Source organism: Apteryx rowi, unplaced genomic scaffold, assembly GCF_003343035.1.
Source record: "Apteryx rowi isolate R43461 unplaced genomic scaffold, aptRow1 scaffold_95, whole genome shotgun sequence".
In the NCBI taxonomy this organism is placed as follows: domain Eukaryota; kingdom Metazoa; phylum Chordata; class Aves; order Apterygiformes; family Apterygidae; genus Apteryx; species Apteryx rowi.
In genome coordinates this window covers 2,042,252-2,063,475 of record NW_020451260.1, presented here as the reverse complement: position 1 = coordinate 2,063,475, position 21,224 = coordinate 2,042,252, and the positions used below count along the sequence as shown (strand labels likewise).

Genomic DNA, 21,224 nt, shown 5'->3' with positions numbered 1-21,224 from the left:
TAACCCCTGTCCAAAGATGATTACAACTGAGGTACGAGACAGAGAAAGGATACAGCTGGGAGGACTGATAAGAGCACAAGAAACAACGAGGTTGTGGAGTCTCCATCCTTGGAGATATTAAAAAGCCATCTGGACACAGTTCCAGGCAGCGTGCTCTAGGTGACCCTGCTTGAACAGGAGGGTTGGACCAGATGATCTCCAGAGGTCCTGTCCAACCTCAACCATTCTGTGATTCTGTAGCCAAAAGCACTGATACAAGCTTGTTGAATACCTTTGATATTCGAAAAGCGGAAAATAAGCATATGAAATACTAAAACTAGCTCAAAACATCTATTACCAGTACTAGGTTTCTACTCAACATTCAGAGGGGAGGGGGAGAGGAATATAGAGCAGAGCCTTGATGGTTATCAACCCATAAACAAGTGTGCCAAGCAGCTTGGCTGGAGTGACAGAATAGGCACCAACACCTGGGTATGCCTAGGCCCACTGCCTGGGGTATCCCCGAGTGCTGCAACACTAACACAGATCAACAGATAGCTTCACATTTCTGTGTCATGTATACAGTTAATTATTCCTCCTCCTGAAAGAAAGTGTACCCAAGAGCGAAGTGCACGGAGACACATCAAGAGATCTGTGACTGAAGCAGTCCTCCAGCCCTTGGGAGACTGCTGCTCCAAGGCAGGTCCTAAAGTAATTCTGAAGCGCCAACAACAAAAATAAAATTGAGAAGCTGGTGAAAGCAATTCTATGGATTATTGTGTTGATGTTTAGGTACTTAAACATAAGGTGCAACATTAACAGAGACACATATCTTTAGCCATGGCCTAGTTCTTCACTCAGAATTTTGCGACCAGTGGAACATACTGACTTCAGCAGAGCTATTCCCAGTTTGCACTGGTGAAAGCAGGGCGGGGGGAAATCAGGTCAGTCTATGTTTAGCGGAAAGGCATAGTGTTAGAAAGGTTTGTTTTCTGTGCAAAAACAAACAAAAAACACAGGAAAATGAAAGAGTAGTAGGGAGGATGTATAAAGAGTTAGAACAGAGAGGTGGTGAAAGCCAGAATTCTGCGTTAACTGGACACAGGTAGGGGCTGTCATAGACATGCTTCTCCACCCTCATTGCCAAGGCGCCTCCAAGTCACAGGCCTCTCGGTACGTTTAAACAGACTTAATCACTTCTAATAATTATTTATAGCAAAATAAAGTGCATATTTAAATAACTAGCATATTTTTGTTATTGCTATATATTTAAGCAGCACTTGCATTTAAAGTGAAGGTTGAGTAAAATATTTGAGTAATTATATTTTATCTAGATTATAATAGATCTAAATAACTATACTTAGATATAATGCTCAACTTTCTCTTTAATTATAGTCATCTGAGTCCACTTTCCATCTTATTCTTTGCTGCAAAGACTTAGATGACGCTCTGAACACTCCAAAACGTCTCCTTTTTTTTTTTTTTTTTTTTTTTTTTTTTTTTTTTGTCTGTTCAGCATGACAAATCTGGTATTTTAAGTGGTGGAGCAGAAGCCTGCTGCCACATTTGTCTCCTGGCACTGGGAGTTGCCTCAAAACTTGCTAATTGTCTTCAAAACCAGCCGGTGCCTGATGGCAACTGTAATGATGAAGTACAGCCAGTCCCCAGGAGTCAATTACTTATTCCGCAAGTTTCACTAAAGTAGATATTCAAGATAAAAGTCTTCTGCAGGCCAACTGTTAAGTAAAGATAAAGGAATACAGGGAGGAGCATCTTGCCTTCTTTCATGTTGAAGTTGCTTCTTACACAAAATCATCACCTACAGCTCTCCTGTGAGATCTGGTCAGGACTTGCAAGCAGAGAGGAAAGCCACCTCCATCGGTTCTTGTACACAGGACATCTGAAGAAGTCACTTAAGTTTAAAGTTGGGGCAAAGGCACAGAAGGATAAAGAAGGTAATTCAGAGCCGACCACACGTTTTCAAGGTCAAGAGCGGTCATACGAAACTAACATCTCCCATACCTTTTAACCTTACGTGGTCAAATCAACCACCATGAACCACCTTGAAAATAACCACAAAACAAATCAATGACCACATTCAAAGGCTAGTAACTACCTTACTAGATAACATGTTGAGGTTCAGTTTGGGTTTTTTGGTTGTTTATCTCCTATTGTTTGGGCAGCAGGAGAAGGAAGGTAAATGCACTGAATTCCCCAAGTATCTTATGTACAAGGCAACGGAAGAAAAATTCAGGACCAAAATGGATAGCAGGGTGCAGGAAATTATATTTTTTTAATCTGATTTCCTGATATTTCCTTTCAGGTTTGAGATTTTTTTTTTGTTTTATTACAAAAGTGCTAATGAGCTTTAATGGTGTGCTGGAGTATACATTTCTGTGTGCGAGTGGTGCATGTAGATCTTACAAATATAACAATGGAACATTAAACAGCAATAGCATGAAGTGGACACTCAGGAATTGTCCATTCCATTAAGCAAAAACACTATTAAGCACTATAGGTCACCAAGTGATGTAAAAAGTGGTCCCACAGGCACATATTATTAGGCCATGCAGCAAAAAGAAAAGAAAAATTCAAAATCAGCTTGTCCTTAAGACCCCAAACTTAACCGCTTCCTGATCGAGTGCTAAGCAGCAGCCCCTGCACTAGCACACGCTGTGCGCGCTAAGCCCAGGTCTGCACATGCTGTATTCACCACCTCAATATCCAACAGAACTATGTCAACTCAGACCTTTATAGCAAGTTGAATTTAAATTAAAAATTCCCTATATAAAAAGGCATACTAGAGGAAAAACCCATTGGCCAGAAGTTCATAAAAGTATAGCCATTTCACTGCATTTGCTGCCTAGTGGTTATATTTACTAATCTAAGTTTCCCCACTGCATTGTCTGTTCTACAAAGTTAAGACTTGCATCTCTTATTTTACTATTTATCAAGAAAAATCAATTGTGGAGCTCCAAAATGAGTTTGAGAGGAAAGTAGAGTCTGTTTTAGTTGTGCTTACTAGTGAGACTTTGTTATGGTTTATGGAGTCATACAAAATAGCCTAAAATCTATTGTGATTCTGGTTGGAATAAAAACGATTAAGTCAGTTTTGGTTGATTTCAGTTGCTATACGAATAAAAACACAAGTTAATGGTTTGGAGGTATAACTTGAAAGCTGTTTTCCTCCTTTACGAAAAAGTGACTGTCAGAGATTTAGGGACTGAGACATGGGAGAGATACAACACTTTAATCCACACTTTATTCACTCTGTCTGATATAGCATTTCCTAAAATTTTGGTGTAATAGGCTTCCTTTGTTTGTCCCATAGTTTCCTAGCAGTGATACGCTCCCTTGAGTCACTAAATGGTTTATCTTCATCCTTAGTTTTTAAAATCCTAAAATACTAGTAGGCAGTAACTCTTAGTATTCTAAGACTAATTTCTCAGACATTGCGCGCACATAAAGAGATCTTAAAGTTATCAGTGGATTTAAAATATTTTTTAAATAATTCAGGAAGACAAGGTCATAACACTGAATGGGGATTAAAATTTGTTTCTTCTCATCTGAAAGATTTTAACCTCGGGTCCAACAGCTGTCCTAGTAACCGGTCTTCTGTCACTTGAAATCTGACAATGCTGTTACAAGAAACAGCAATATGGCACAACGCACCATCGCTATATACACAGGGGTGTATTTTTAAGTTCCGATACCTTGCCTCTTTGGCAACTGAAGATGTTCCATCTAGACAGGTACACAGCAAAGACCCAGCTTTGATTCTTACTAGAACAATTATAAAATACTCTTTGGATTTAAGCAGATTTGCTCTGGATCAGCAGTAGCCTAAGAGYCAAATTAAGGTGACCGAGCATGCTCCAGAGACGATGAGCTGCAGGGTCCCGCTGACAGCCGCGCGGTGCAATCCTGATGAATCAACCACGGCGTGAGCGGCAGGCTTATTCCAAATCCAGACTGAGGGACACAGTGTCAAACACCATTTAAAAATACTGCAAAGATCATTATGAGATCTCAGTGAAAAAAATCTCTGTACTTCTGTTGATTGCCTGCCAAGTAACCACTTCTATTGGGAACATGCARGTTGACTCTCAGCTGAAGGAGAAATCTGTGATTAAAGTTTCATTTCTTCCAAATGGAACTTGTTTGACATGTAATTTAGTCCTAGAATAAACACAGTCACAGTGGGAATTTGTGAAGTCCCCTTTTTCTTTCCGTGTTATTCCCACCTCCAATACAAAATTTCTCCCAACAGCTAAAAACTTTCCTCCAAAATTAAGTCCGTTAAGACTACGCATGACAGAGCCATCTTGTGACACCTGCCATAACAACACTTTAAAACATTTTCTCAAAAATAGTCTTTCAGGAGGCCAAAGGGCAAGCTGCATTTCTCTACTGACTGTATCAGGTAGGATGTATTTGACAAAGCCTCTCTCAACTATTTTTAATCTAAAAGGTCTCCTCAGCCTACTTCAAACTAACACACTAAGCTTTAAACACTGAAGGTGCATATTCTGCTCCAGTTCAAGCAAGATTACCTTGTCCAGCCGCCCTTCCAGGATGCTCCACACTTGATATTGATCATCTTCAAACAACAGAATGGAGTTTCTGCTACCTTACCAAGTGGGATCTTCCTAAGTATGATTTTATTCCAAAAGTAGCCTCTGATTTCAGCTGTGACTGAGCTGATGGCAACATACACTGGCAAGGAAGGAAATGCTAAAAGTCTATACAGGCTGGATAGACCAATTCATAGAAGAAACTCATTAAAAAGGCTCTTCCATGTACAAATGCTACACTTGTGCCTCAAGAATTTACTGCCGCACAGACCACGGTGGAGATGGGCAGAGGATTCTGGCAGACCATTTGCATGCACTGCCCTGTCCCTCTGTTCTTCAGGCACGTGCCATTGACCATTGCCAAAGCCAGGACTTTGGTCTGGATGGATCTTTTTGTGTAACCCAGCTTATCCATTACAGTTCTTACAAGAAAAAAATGATTGTAAGTTGTTTTCAGCAAGTTCCTCTCTAGTTATCAACCAATACAACCCCCCATAAAAGAAAATTTCAATCTTATCTCGGAGAATTAGTCTTCATCAAGGAGCCTGATGCTGAAGTGCAGGGATTCCTGTATAAACTAACCCTGGGCTTCTCTTTTTGTCATCCTCTAAAACACCAACATTTCAAGATAACATAAAGCCAGAACTGCTGAAGCACTGATTCCGCAGCAGTGTATGAATAGAGACATAACATGTTGTAGTGTGGTTTCTCTCTGAAAACCTACCAATTACTAGAAATACCAATATTCAGTAGTCTGTTAAATTGGGACTTTTTTAATATGATGCTAGCATAGGAAGCAGCTCTTAGTTTCTCTTCAGTGCCCTCATTTCCATTTCGGCCAAGAACGCTTTCACAGCCGGTGACTGTTAAGGCCTTAAGAACCCTTGAGAAGTTCTTAGAAAAAGTGTTATTTGCTTGTACATGGCAGGCTTCATGCATAAAATTGAGTGATTAAAACAGTTTAAATTCACTACATTTTCTTTATCGAAAGCACTTTAAGCCATGAGAGCATAAGGCGAAGGATTTTAAAAGGGCAATATACTTTCAGTACCCCTGAATGGTTTCTTCTAAACAAAGTTGACTGCTACCTTCTAGCAGTGACTGGTTTACTGACTGCTAATGCTTTAAAAATTGAGATGAAATCAGGTTCATAGCTTTAACTGCAAGAAAGATATAAGCCCCCTATGCATACCAGTGGTTTGGCAATCTTGACCTCAAACAACATTAATGCTGATGCATTCTATGTTGCCAAAAAGCACTRTAAGTGCTTAAAATGCACAGACGTATAGTTAAAAAAAATGACACAACCTAAGATTATTTTGTAATTCAGTGAATGAATCTCTAGCCAAACCTTCCCTGAAATATTAAAGCTCATGATCCTTGCTTTAAAATCTTGCAAGAATGAAATCTTGCATAGGAATAGGAGCTTTAGTGAAATGCGAATACGTGCTGTTGATGTGAACGCACTCTCCCACTCATCAGGAGAGTGCAATCTAACCTACCATCATGATGGCCTTTTGATGAAGGCATTAGGCTGCCTGGAAGCATTCTGTTTAGCAGTGATACCTGGTACAGCATATAATRGATCAGAAAGATCCAGCTTTCGACTGTTATAACACTAAAGAAAATTCTGCCCAGTCCCCTTCCTCCATCTCTGGGAAAGCAGACTTTCCTGAACACAGAAAGTTTGTTTGCTTTGCCAAGCAACGATTAACACAACATACTGGAGCGCGAGACCTTCATTTCTCCTCTCACCCTCTTCCCCTTACTCTGCCATGTTTCCATCTGCCAGTGCCTTAAGTCAGTGATGTTCTGCCAACATTACACAGCAACTCCCTCAAAAACAATTCTGCTCGCTCAGGAATACGCATGTCCTTCAGAGAGCAAGATAGCATTTCTGCTTAGAGAACTTGCTGCCGGTTTTAAATGCTATACATCTTATATTCCACCTTATAATATGAACCATTTATCATGGAATCAAAGAATTGCAGAATCACTGACGCTGGGGAAGGCACCTTTGGAGACTGTCTAGACCAGCTCCCCAGCAGAAAGCAGCTCAACCACAGCAGACTGCTCAGGGTTGTGTCCAATTGGGTTTTGAGTATCCCCAAAGACAGAGACTCCACAACCCGTCTGGGCAACCTGTTCCAGCGTTCAATCCCCTTTACATGAAAAATAGGGGATTCTTTTAATGTTTAAATGAATTCCCTCTATTTCACAGCTTGTACTGATTTGCCTCTTGTCCTTTTCACTCCTTCCAATTAAGAAATCTTTATTAGTCCTTCTAGTTTCAGCCAAACTGTTCTTGAACAGACTAAGTTCCTCTCCTCCTCCAAGCTTCCTACCACTGCTACAGGGGAAAAGATCAGAATCTGCTGTGCAGAGGATAGTTCCTTTATACGAAAAGCTCAGAATTGCAGATTTGGGCACAGCACAACAGATGAAAAAAACCTACAGGGAAGAGTCACATATGTGCATTCACTCAGGGAGTAATCAGAGTGATTTTATTAATTACTGGTTGCCAACGACCAAATCAAGGCCAAACAACATCTGGTGGTGACAAACCGACTGCCTGTTTGGCTCCCGCCGAGGGTTGCATCCATAGGGCTCTCCATGGCTTTGCCCAAGAGCAAGCCCAGGGCAGGGGMACACTGCTGAGGCAGCTCGGCTAAGAGAGCGCTCCCAGACTATCATGGGAGACTTGGATGACCACAGAGATTCAGAGAGAAAAAGAAGCGGTGGAGAGCAGGTAGATCAGAGAAGAGCTAAAAAGCTGCCAAAGGATAAGGACTGCTATTGCCTATTGTAGTCACGTACCATGAGAAAACATGTCTCTTCTAGCTAGTAGAGCAGGGTTTAGAGAGGGGGGAAGTGACCTTCAATTTAAAGAACCTTACGATGGGAAAGGGCATTAAGTTCAGGAAGGATACTAGAGACTGGCTGAGAGAACCGCCGCCGGGGCTCCAGCCGAGCATAAGGGTTTAGCAAAGCACTAGACAGCAAAAAGTTGCGGAGCTATGCACTGAGTTTCACTTTTTCTCTCCGTCCCCATCTTGTTCACAAACATGGCAAGACAAAGACCAGGGAGTGCATGGACTGGGTGCCYGGAGACCCTGAGAAAAGCGTACCTCTCCCTGCAGAGCTGTGCGAGGTGCAGCCAGGTAAGGCTAAAAGCTTTACCAGCATCTGCCTTTTCATTTCTTTCCTTCCCCACCCCCCCTTTCATGTAAACCCAATCTTCTCCTTCACATAACCAAATCCTTTTTAACAAGCTCATAAGCTCATCCAAGCACTGTCATAATTATCACTCCTTTCCACAGCGTAAAAAAAAAAAAAAAAAAATTTTTAACAAGCTCATAAGCTCATCCAAGCACTGTCATAATTATCACTCCTTTCCACAGCGTAAAAAAAAAAAAAAACCAAGTAATTTTACTTTGCCCTCTTTTTCCCCCCAAGGATACTAGGTGAGCACCTCTGGATGGGTGCTTACAGGAAGTCCAGCTCCATCCATACCTATGCTAGGCAGCCACAGCATTCTTTAAAAGGTCTCTTAGAGCTCTCCAGCAACACTCAACAGCTCCCTCCTTACAGAAGCATATGTAGGGAAGAGAAACAAAAAGCATGCCCTTAAATTTGGTGAAATTCTTAATTAATGATCCTAAAGAAAATTATTCTGAAGTCTAGCACATTCTAATTGGCATTAGTTATTAAGTGACTTTGGGTTTCTTTGTACCTTTTATTCAAGGKTTTCCAAACATCTTTTTCAATGATTAAATGATTAAGGTCTCATTACATCCATTCCAGAGAGTAATGGAGAAGCAAGAGACCCCTCTAAAACTTCAGACCTGAACATCTTTCACAAAGGTATTTGGTAAGACAATGTGAAGCCATAGGTATTCTCAGACACCTGATAATGTATATTCCTATTCCTTCCATCATATAACTACACAAGTATTTTAAAGGAGATACAAAGAGGCTGCCAATTCTATTAAGCTGCATAATGAGTTCTTGTCTATGAAAGAGTTCCTAAACCATAAAATTTGTACATTTAACACCCTACAGGAGTTCAGCATTTTATTTTTCTGATCTTGAATTCACCAGAAAAAAGCAGTTAATTACCAACTTCAGAGGTTTCCTCTGTTTTGATGACAATAAATATGCAGCAAATAACTCACAGCACCAAAGAGTTGATTAGACATATTTAAACAAGAATAATACCTTGTCAGAAATAAATTACTGTAGTAAAAGTGTCATATCTAGCTTTACTTCTTTTGAAGAAGGGGGAAAAGAATCACAGCACTTCTACAAGTGCATTTCCCTACATTTTTTGCTTTTAAACATCCAACTTCTCACAAACAGTATTTCCAGCAGTCCAAGAGGTAGGAAAGTTTCTCCCTACCTGCTACCATGACCTTAGCTGTCCGACTGATGATAGCTCCAATGCCTTCTAAAGATGCTTCACACTGGTAGAGACCTTCGTCTGGCTTGTGGTGCCTTGAATGGACTATATTCTGTATCAAGAGTGAGCCATTGGCCAACTGCTGTCTCCTTTCATCTGCCGCCAGGTTTAAGAAGACTGCGTCTTTCTTCCATTTAATAACTGGAGCTCCTTGATCCGACTCTGCTGTGCAATTCAAGAGCACATTGCTTCCACGCATAGTGACAGCATCCGAAGGCTCAGTCAAGAACCTCAGTGATGTAAAACCCTTAACCTGTGAACCTGAAACAAACAACAAAAAAGGAGCAAATATTGGTTAGTCGTTTCCATGCAGAGACACACACACACACACTGTATCTGAGGCAAACTCGCTATAGAGCGCTAGCGCAAAGTCCCAGAGGCACCACAGATATGCCTGGCAAGCATTCTAGGAATTCATTTAATTGGTATTTACRTTTCACTGCAAACTGATTAAAGGGGAAGCGGGGGAAGCATAGAGGATATTTTTGTCCCATCAGCACAAAAACAGTATTTATAAACAGATTATATATATATATGCACGTGTGTGTACATATAAAAAAATACGGACACAAAACAAAGCTAAACCTGTACAACTAAGAACGTGCTACATCTTGAATTTTATTTGGAGAGTTTAATTACACACAGGATTTGCTCTGGGCATGCACATGGAGCTACATTTTGGTATAGGAGGTATGAAAAGTGTTGGGCCTGTCTTTCTTTACTATTACTACCACAGGGAAGAGAGCATACAAGTAGACAGTCCTACCATCTTTCAGAAACAACATCAAAACCTCAAAGCCTGTGGTGCTCCTTCCACCTCCCTAGAACAGCCGCCTTATCGCTACCAAGCTGCCTGGCCACTGCTTTCTACTAGGTAGCAAGAGGAACACCTACGCAGAGGGAAGACGAAGGAGGCAGAGATCTGAGTGCCGACGCCGCGAGCACCGTTTCGGCGCCACCGCAGCACTGGCAACCCCAGGTTTCCACCTGCTGCATGAATCCGGAAGAAACAGTCTGAAGCATCACRCTGGTAATGGGACACCCACCAGCTTTGCACAGGTAGGAGATAAATGGGAACGTAAAGGCAGAGAGGTGCGCAAAGCAGAACTGGCGTTAACCTTTCTTTATCCTATATGAGGTTACTCTTTTCTGCTGCAGAGTAGGAAGTCATTAAAGTGCTTAAGAACAGGTGGCTGCAATAGCATCTAAGGCACAACCTCAAATGACAGAAAATGGTCCTTTTTCTCTGCTGCATCAAACATTTTCTAATAATATATAGCCAGGCAAAGGACATGCAGCTCGTATTCTGATTAGACAACTACCCCCACACCCTCTTTGCAAGTGTCAATGATCGTTCTTGGGGCAAGAAAGTTTCAGGCTCCAGTTGCCATGAATCACGGTTAAAGTCTCTGCCAGGTCCCAGGCTTGCCTGTGCCGCCCTGCGCAGCCCAGCGACCGCCTCCGAGGGCTCTGCAGGCTCTCGCAGCGCTGCCTGGCCCAGCTCTGCTTCCCAGGCGGACAGGCGGATCCCCAACCGGCACCACACTCAGCACTAGCTACAGCATCGCTCAGGGCATGCCGTAGATACAGCTGTACATGAACGTGAAAACGGCTGATGCTTTTCATCAAATGAACTCTTCTTTTATTTCTTCAGAGCAAATGAAAACATGCAAATTTATCAGATTAAGAGATTTAAGATGCTTGTAGTCTCCAATAAAAATAACAACTACTTTTCTATTTCACATCCCAAGCCGAAACTTCCTAATGAATATACACAACAATGCACAAATAGCTATCTGGCATCTTCTTTACAGATAGGAATTTTATTGCCAAGTATTTAGTTTCATCTATAAAGTAATTATTCAAGTAGTCAGATACCACATTTTGCTTTAAAGCATGTAAACAAAAGAGGGCTTCAAAAATTAGTAAGTGTTGAGCCAAAGAGAAAGTAAGAGTTGGAAGCAACTCGTAGCATAACTTATTTCAGCAAGGAAATCCATAGCATCATACAACCCAAACTGACACTACAAGGTAGCGTCTAATAAAAGCTAGGAGAGTCACATCCTGATTTCTCTCTCATCCGCCTTAATGTTCTGATTTCAGTTAATGGAACAAGCAACATCAAAATGAGGCCCAAAAGCTGCACATGAGCACAGAACTTTCCTGCCGTAAAAGATTTGTAATAGTATAGAGATGTTTACAATGCACAAAAGAGTAATTATTTTAAAAACATGTGTTCCTTGCCATTCTCCCAAAGGCAACTGTGTTCTGTTTGCAAATCAGCAAACAGCTGATTTAAACAGCTTCTTGTTGGACGTTTTATTTATGTCACCAATACATATAATACAGCTTAACACAGCTGTTTATGACAGCATGTTAATGATTTTGTGTGGCTATTATCACAAGTAAATAATCCACTTCTCCAGAAGAAATGGGGTTACAACAGTTTCCAGTGCAACAAATACAGAAGTTACAGAAGTTAAACAAAGATTGACTTTTTTTCCATGCAATTACCCTTGCAGTTCAGCTGCAATTTCAGCTATTCACATCCTTTGSAAAAGCCATATTTAGCCTAAATTGCTTTACTACAAGGAACCTAACAGCACGAATAACCTGGAAAGCTTTCTGCATGTGAAGAAATTCAAGTCTTCTTGGAAATACTGTTCCTGCAGATAGAAGTAATAGTGACATCTTAGAAACGTGAGAAAATGACCATGTATTTTCAGAAAAATATTACTTGGAAGTCTAGGAAGGCTCAGAATCTAATGGCCAAGTTTTTGCAGTGTTTAGGTGCTGAAAGAGAAAGGTAAAAAAGCATTTGAAAATCCCACTGGTGCCTATTAGTATCTGAAGTACTGGCTCAGTGAAAAACCAGCTGCAGTGTTAGACCTGAAATCAAAGCAGTCTGGAGAGCTTTCCAGACTGGGCCATTATATTGCACTCCTACTTCAACAAGATTTTCCTCCTGAACTTGTAGCCCCAGCAACAAATACTAAACCTGACTCCTCTAGACAGGTTTATAAGGCGGCATACATCACACCTAATATATAAACCTACCTAAACACCTGGAAACACCGTGCAAGTAACTTCATGGTATAACATGGGATCAACAAATTCAGCCTGTGTTGAATTAAGGGACAGAAATCCCAGACTTGAGCAGGCCAGATTGCAGCACACCTCCGCATCCTCCTTCTGTAAGCATCAAACTAAGAACTATCACCTGAAGAAACTAGAAATTCCTTCCTCAAATTAAGTTTTAGACTGAAGCATTACTGCTTTACTTACACTAAAACCAAACTGAGATATTGCAGTTTAAGAAGTAGTGCATAGCCCATGCCCTAACCAGGCAGATGCAAGTTCTAGCTGTTGTAGAAGACAAGTGGCCATAAGACATAGACCTATTTCTAGAGGACTATTAAAATAAGCTTTCCTCAAAAAAATGCTTAGTTAGTTTCTTACTACTGGGTCTCCTCCGGGGGAGTGCAATTTCTCAGTGCAGATTTCTGTATACATTGTATACGCACTAAGAAAGGGGGAGAGGGGTGTCTGTGCATACACAGACACACACATGCACATACCTGGGGAGGAAAAAACACCAAAGGGCCTGGGAAAACTCCTAAAACATTTTGGAGAACACAACCAATTGCAACTTCTGCAGTAACTTTCCTTAATAGCACATTTCTGTTGAGGCGCAAGTACTAAAATCACAGTTCAACAGCATTTCCCACTGTCTCCTATGTAATATCTATACCATTTAAGGAGGAGAGAGAAGAGAAGTAAAAAAAATACACAACTCAAACTCAGGACCTCACTCCATGCTCAAGTCCAAACCAAACACCACCTATGTTGCTTTTACACCAGGGTAAGCCAACTCAGTAAGCATGGAAGAACAGCTGGCTCCTACTGAAGCTTGTTCTGTAGATCTTGCTGGGTTCCTACTGCCTAAAATCCCTTGGCTCCGAGAACTCAAAATGAAGCAGAGCTACAGAAAACTCCAGCTTAGAGAAGTCTTTTCTCCCAAGACATTCACTACAACGTGCTTTCTCTCTTCAAGTTCTCCAAAAACAGGAGTTCTGCCTCCAAAACACTCAGTGCCTCCATTCCTACACAGTGGAAACCAGAGGTGAAACCCCCAGTGGCACTGAAGGAGGCAGRAGCAGCCTTTCGGACTCCAGCCTAAAGTCAGAGTTACATGGCAGAGCCCAGACAGAAAACTGCCTCTCCAGCTACCTACTACACAGCTTTGTAATTTATTTTTCATAACTGAAAATGTGAGGGGGGGGAAGCAGCTTTAATATCTCTCCTAGTCCTTGGGCAGCTTCTTTACCATTGTGTGCGGTATAACTATAAGCTACTTTGCCATTTTCAAAAGAAGTGGGGTAGGAAACTCATTTTTAAGAGCCAGCTACTAAACTCACAACTTAAACCTCATTGCAATAGCTCACCTGAAACAGAAGGCAAGGAGTGAAGAAGAAAGCAAACAGCCAGGCAGGAGAATTAAGAGATTAAAAAGCTCTTTTAAAACTTGCTGTAAAACATGCTTGTCTCTTCTGTTTCAGTTTCACTCGCAGTGGGACTGAATCCCTGCCTTCACCTGCCATTTTCACTAATGTCCTTAATTTTTCATCTGTACTGACTTGCAATCCCTCAGAGCTCCAAGAAGCTGAACAGCTAAAAGGTTATGAATAAAGAATAGTCTGTCTCAGTGCATGGGGTTATTCCTCCCCAGGTGCAGGACTCTGCACTTCTCTTGGTTGAACCTTATGTGGTTCCTCTCTGCCCAATTCTCCAGACTGTCAAGGTCACTCTGAATGGCAGTGCAACCCTCACCGGATCAGCTGCTCCTCCCAGTTTTGTATCATYTACAAACTTGCCAAGGGTGCATTTGGTCCCACCATCCAGGTCATTAATAAAGATGTTAAATCGTACTGGCCACAGTATCCGCTCCTGTGGGACACCACTAGTGACTGGCCTCCAGCTGGACCTTGTGCTGCTGATCACAACCCTTTGAGCCCAACAGTTCAGCCAGTTTTCAGTCCAACTCACTGTCCACTTACCTAGCTCACGCTTCAACAGCATGTCTATGAGGATGTTATGGGAGACTGTGCCAAAAAGCCTTACTAAAGTTTAGATAAAACAATGATCATTAACAGTCACCAAGATGCGGAGAATACAGTTAGTAACATTCCTGCTCTGCTCCAATTTTGATGTTCACCAACATGGCTCAGAAAAAACAACCTACGTAAAGAAATGTTAACTACTATGGATAATATCTGCACCATAGTAAGGAAGTCACTGAGCTGTCTCAGGACAGCTTGCCTTTCCTGGGACTGGCTTCCAGACTCTTTGCCTCTCAAAGGCATTAAGAGTCCGAACAACAGATGGGAGTGCTGTTATAAYTGCTTTATCTGTTGCAGCAAATACATTCACCTGTCGCATGCATACACAGATATTATTTCAGGTCCAACACTCATAGTGTCACCGATTGCCTTTAGTAACAATATGTTCAAAGAAAACTGAGACTTAAAGGAAATTAAAAGTTCTGCAAAGCTGAGACTGGTGAAAGTGATGGGTCTAGGCCACCTTATTGCTTCCTTTTCCCTCTTATTACAGTGTTCACAGAAAGACTGTGAATACAGATTTATGAGATCTATGGCTTAACTACAAACTTGAACTTGAATAGAAGTGTTGTAAAGATTAAACACCTCCTGCACAAAGCAACCATGTCAGCGATTCTGAGCACATCCATATCATCAAACAAGCCTGTAGCACTGCCTGGGAGATCTGAAGCTCTGAGGTCAAGGAGAGCRCCCTTGACAATTGCCCATGCGCACTTTAGCCAAATAAAGGAGAGGGAAAAACTTGAGGCTGAAAAACCCCATCTTTGGTCCCTTGCTGCTTTAGCAGCCAAGACATTATCCTATGCGATGACCTGCTATGTGATATAGGAATTAAACTAATGGGTTTCCCACCCTGACAGTTAACATCAGAGTAGCTTCAAGGTTATCRTTCTCCAGGCCACAGACAAAATTAACATTTGAAAGGTATCTCTGATGTACTTCTTAATCGGGCTCTTGCTTTGAATCCTCCACTTCCTGTTCTGGCTTCGTGAATTGTAATCTGTTGGGGTGGGTTTGGGTCCCCCCCCTTCATGTTCTGCATCGCTTGCTTCCATTATAGAGAGGGAAGAGATGTCACAGTTGCAAAAGCATTTGACCAGGCCACCCCTGGAGCTTTCTTCTTTTTCAAATAAACATGAAGTAGCAAGACTTTTGCACACAGACCATTTGAAATCTGTGAATACAGAAATACCCCCCCGGTCTAGCTGAAATCTGGTAGCAGAGCATTGTAGCTGAACTAAGTCTATTAGAATGAAGTGTGTTTATGGACACTCAGAGTATGCATTTTCTCAGAGGATATTTCTTCTATAGAGTCTACATGAAATTAGCTGAGTGGTCAGGCCAATAAACATTTATCCACGTTTCTGTGTGATGCAGACAATGCAGCAGAACTTGGTACAGTTTTATCTGTTTGCACAAATACATTAATACAAAGCTTAATATATATTAGAAGAAGTCTTGTTTTAACGCTTTTATACCTTATAACATGCCTACTGGCATGCTGAATATTTCATTTCAGCTCTATGAAACTTTGAAAACCTAGCCTCATGTCTGCATTTTATGTTAAGATGTGGAAATAAAATTCCCGCTCCAAGAAATTTACAATATAACACAAAAGCATTTGGTACCTGGAAGCACAGCTCAATTCTTATACAAAACTGAACACGTATAGGACTTTGTCCTGATGTTCCAAATAAATAAATTTTTAAAAAGTCTTATCACAGTATTTTGGACTGTACTGAGGTAAAAATGTTTATAGTGACAATTCCGTTACAAACTCTTCCATATTCATTGAATCATTAAGAACACATAATGACTGAATGTCTGATTTTTACATGAAAGCCTCAACTCRACTTAAAAATCAGGTCAGGTTCTTAGACGAGTTATCACTCAGGATTGTGCCTTCAAAGCACTCTGCTGCTTATACCCAGAGCGCCTAAAACATCAGTTACAGAGAACTTGAGTGCAACTGATGAGTAACACCTAGAAAAGGGCTTTATCAGGGTCCAGTCTGAGACCACTGAACAGAACCCCAYAGACAGCAATGACCATCCTCATCATCTGGGTTCCATAGTCAAGGCACCCCCCTAGTGAAAAACCACGGTCATATAAAAATAATGACACCCTCACCAAACCAAACCAGCTCAGTTTCACATGCAGTTCTCCTCAGCAAACAAAGAATGATGAACCTTATGCAACAGATGCATTTGTCACATCACCTTATACACTCCAAGTGCTCAGATCTAGTCAGGCTAAGGACATTAGAAGAACACTGATGGGATAAAAGAGATTAGAGCACATAAAAGCAGATGCTCCTTTCCACTACCCCTTGAGGACTGACGTCCTCAGAAGCACTATTTATTGGCTTTGTCTCCTTTCCCAGCAAGGGTAACTGGGAGAGCTGATCAATTCAGAGAACAGCTCTGTGGTTGACTTAAGCTCATCTAAGACCACAYTGCAGCAAAAGGGACCATCCTTCCCTCCCAGGTGCCCCAGCTGTACACTCATGGCTTCCCTCCCTTTAGCTCCAGCAAGCAGAAAGGAGTCGATCTGCCCTACTGATCTACATAAGAAAACACCTCTTCAGTCAGATCAGATCCCTTGCAGCTGAGCCACAGAACACAAGGCAGAGGGCAAGTGCACACAACTATCTGGGGGATGGGGGCACGAGGAGAGAAAAGAAGCCACATCTTTTGGCAGCAACCTGCAGTTAATCTGGTTGAGGGAGAGATGACATCACCTAGACTACATAAAACTATCTGAGCAAGTACCGACACTCGCCCACAGTTTGCTTACTTTGCTCATGCACTCCCTGAAGTTTGGTCTACAGCAGTCTCCAGAAGAGACAAAGCTGTCCATAGATCCTCTGAGCTGCAATCATCTGAGAGCATCAGGTGAAGGCAGACCATTTCCATGCTCTTTGCCCTGGACAGCCAGAGTCGTTTGGCAGCCTGCATAAAAGCTTACTTGACCCAAACATATTTGGCTATACTGAATGACAGAGGTAATACTGGAGGAGAACTGAGATTTGCTCACAGCAGGATGCACCCATCTCTTCTCATCAAAACTTGCCAGAACCTCTAGCAGCAACTACTAGTCAGAAGGGTTGTTAAGGCACCCCCAGCAGTACACAGGTTTTCTATCCCAACTAAAAAGGGCAGCTTCAGTTGAAACAGTCATTTTTCCAGGGCATAAGTCATCCCTAGGCTTTCTCCCACACCTAGGTGCTGCCCAGCCATAACCTACTTAAGTGCTTCCTACTGAGATACTCATCACACAGGAAGAGGGGCCCAGAAGAAGCTACCATTCCCAAAACTCAGAGCGCAACAGCAGCTATCACTGCTCATGCAGAATGGCTGTCAAATCTTTTCACTCCAAGATAAAAGATTACACCCTGCCAAAATCATTCCTCTGACTTGACTGACTGTACTAGGGATGATTATGATAGTCCACAAGAAATAAAGTATTCTCCTTTTCTGGAGGGCTTTCAAAGAGGAAATAGATTCATTCTACAATAATCTGACAGTTTATTTACAAGATCTAAGCAAACGGGCCAAACGTGCACCCTCCCACTGAGCACAAAAACTTGCAGCCACCTACTCTGCTGCCAAATGGTTTTCAGTCTCTCCAAAAGTAACAAAAATGGTGTTTCTGTGACCGTAAAACAGTAAATAATCCAGTTTCTCCTGTTTGTTTTTAATATTTTTTCCATAGTGGGATAAAAACAGAATCTTTCCTCTTTAAGAAGGCTGTTCATGTCAGCCACTTATTTCTGTATTCTGACTGAACATCAGATGAAAAGTAAAATCAGCTGAAGAAAAACTTGCTCGTTAAGGAACTCTAACAGCCACAGAGCCCTTCTCTCCTAACGAAGGGACCCTGCCGCACAGTATTGCCACAGAGGCTTGCTTCCTGCAGTGGAAGGATTCAACAGTAGCATTCAGCTATGCTGGGACGTAAAGCGTCTATAATTTAAGGTGRCCCCTTCTTCTAGTGGGAAATAGAGTGGTTTCAAGTGAGAAAAGACGCATTGTCTTGCTGGTTCTCCAAATGTTGGCCCTGCACATCCTCCTGACATCATGAAGAAGGACCAAGATAAGGAATCAGTAAGGGGATGTACTTTAGGAAGGTGACAGAAAAAGGCCAGGGATACAAGCACTCAGGAACAGGTAGGTGGAAGAATGAGTAAAGCAAGCAAAAAAATGCATAATCGAGCTTCCAGTGGTGGGAGAGGGAGTAAGGCAAGGAAATAAAGAAGGCAGCAGGGAGCAGAATGGCAGCAGCATGGGAGAAAAGACTATGAGGCTTCATATGCAGATGCATGGCTCAGCTGAGGTGGGATCTGTAATTGGCATCAAAGCCTGGGGCTGATCCTGCTGGAAGCAGAAGTGCAGAGCACCAGTTAATGTCATGTGGAAACTACTTTCCAGAAGCATGGAGAGGAACTCACCGCGTCACTCCAGTCTTCAAAAAGGGCAAGAAGGAGGACCCAGGGAACTACAGGCCAGTCAGYCTCACCTCAGTCCCTCAAAAAGTGATGGAGCAGCTCATCCTGGATACCTTTTCCAAGCATATGAAGGATAAAAAGGTGATCAGGAGCAGTCAGCATGGCTTCACCAAGGGGAAATTATGCCTAACCAATCTGATAGCCTTCTATGATAGAATCACTGCCTGGGTAGATGAAGGGASAGCAGTGGATGTTGTCTACCTTGACTTCAGCAAGGCTTTCGACACTGTCTCCCATAACATCCTCATAGACAAGCTCAGGAAGTGTGGTTTAAATGGGTGGACAGTGAGGTGGATTGAGAACTGGCTGAATGGCAGAGCTCAGAGTTGTGATCAGCAGTGCAGAGTCTAGCTGGAGGCCTGTAGCTAGTGGAGTCCCCCAGGGGTCAGGACTGGGTCCAGTCTTGTTCAACTTCTTCATCAGTGACCTGGATGAAGGCACAGAGTGCACCCTCATCAAGTTTGCTGACGATACAAAACTGGGAGGAGTGGCYGATACACCAGAGGGCTGTGCTGCCACTTGGAGGAACCTGGACAGGCTGGAGAGGTGGGCGGAGAGGAACCTCATGAAGTTCAACAAAGGCAAGTGCAGAGTCCTGCACCTAGGGAGGAATAACCCCATGCAGCAGTACAGGTTGGGGGTTGACCTGCTGGAGAGCAGCTCTACAGAGAAGGACCTGGGAGTGCTGGTGGACACCAAGTTGACCATGAGGCAGCAATGTGCCCTTGTGGCCAAGAAGGCCAGTGGTATCCTGGGGTGCATTAGGCAGAGCGTTGCCAGTAAGTCGAGGGAGGTGATCCTCCCCCTCTCCTCAGCCCTGGTGAGGCCACATCTGGAGTCCTGTGTCCAGTTCTGGGCTCCCCAGTACAAGAGGGATGTGGCACTACTGGAGCAAGTCCAGCAAAGGGCTACGAAGATGATTAGGGGACTGGAGCATCTCTCCTATGAGGAAAGGCTGAGAGCTGGGCCTGTGGAGCCTGGAGAAGAGAAGGCTGAGGGAGGATCTTATCAATGTTTATAAATATCTGAAGGGAGGGTGTCAAGAGGATGGGGCCAGACTCTTCTCAGTGGTGCCCAGCGACAGGATGCGAGGCAACAGGCACAAACTGAAACACAGACAGTTCCATCTGAACATGAGGAAAAAGTTCTTCACTGTGAGGGTGACAGAGCACTGGAACAGGTTGCCCAGAGAGGCTGTGCAGTCTCCTTCTCTGGAGATACTCAAAACCCGCCTGGACGCAATCCTGTGCAACTTGCTCTAGGTGACCCTGCTTGAGCAGGAGGGTTGGACTAGATGATCTCTAGAGGTCCCTTCCAACATCAACCATTCTGTGATTCTGTGATCATCTGGACTCAACAAGGGCAGCATAACCATGAGCTAACTATCTGTGCCAGACAAACACAGGCTGGCGTTTGCTTACAGCGAAGGCGGCAGCAAGTTGAATTTTCACTTCGAACACCCAGAGAAGACTGCTGCATGGTTAATTGCACTGACTTGCTGGTGTGTTTTTTCTACCTTTTTTTTTTTTTTTTTTTGGGGGGGGGGGGATGATTTTCTGATCACATAATTAAAGCATGTTATTTGGTGGGATTCCCATTTTTTCCTTATATTTCACTCCTGGCACATCCAAACCTCAAGATAACCAGTACTTACTTATACTTGCCAATTTGCACAAAGTTGTTCTATGGGGAAAAGGTACAAAAAAAAAAACCATGCACACACTATATCTGCAGACAGAAACACAACATTGTGGGTATTTTCCATTTTAAAGCTCCCGTATATTAGATTTAATGCTATTTTCAAGATTAAGGAGATGTAAAAGCACTGACAACTTGCAAAGTCCTGGAGAACAGCAAAGTTTTGAGGTATCTAAAAGCAGTATTTCCAATTAAGAAGTTATGATTTTGAATAATCCCATATACTTTTTAAAAACTATGTGCTAACTGAAAACCTAAGTACTAGAAAACTCCGGGAGGAAAAAGGCTGTGTTAAGTTTGTTTCCTCAAGGTACTTCGAAGCATCAGAGTATAGCTGGTTTCATTGATCTCCCCAGGCAGATATTTTCTGTCTTTCTAACTGTGGAGGAAATTACTCTTACAATTGTTAAGCACACATCTAAGGCACACCACATCAAGTCTGTTTATCAGAAATGGACCGTTTTCTGAACCAGTCCTTTCAAAGGCCCAGCTGAGCATGGCCCTGTAGAACAGGCCTGAAAAGTCAACTCCATCCTCTTTCAGTTCCTAGCTGTGGTGTGGCCATTAACCTTGAAATGGCAAGGCTGTGTTGTATCTATGGGGCTTTGTGGTGGAGACTTGAAACAAGGAAAGCACCAACCTCTACAACAACACTAACATCCCAAAGGAAAAGCAGCTTAGAGGAACAGAAATAGGTGCTTTTGATAGAAAAAAAAGGAGCATACACCCTTCCATTAACTGTCTGTAACCATCTTCCCAGCCTCAGAAAATAGCATCTCATCACAGGTTGCTCTGAACACGCTCACCAGTTAAATACAGACTCTGCATACTGAATGATTAAGTAGGTTGGAGATAGTACTTAGAAGACAGTAGGATCAAACAAAATA

The 21,224-nt window shown here is 42.4% G+C and overlaps 1 protein-coding gene across 1 annotated transcript in view; it reads right to left on the bottom strand.

The window, feature by feature from the left end:
• The window catches only part of DCC (DCC netrin 1 receptor), a 593,999-nt gene that overhangs the window by 362,181 nt on the left and 210,594 nt on the right, over positions 1-21,224 (bottom strand). Inside the window, exon 2 of the mRNA XM_026092248.1 lies at positions 8,953-9,273. Within this exon, the coding sequence (XP_025948033.1) occupies positions 8,953-9,273 (321 nt within the window). The remainder of the gene's footprint in view (positions 1-8,952; positions 9,274-21,224) is intronic.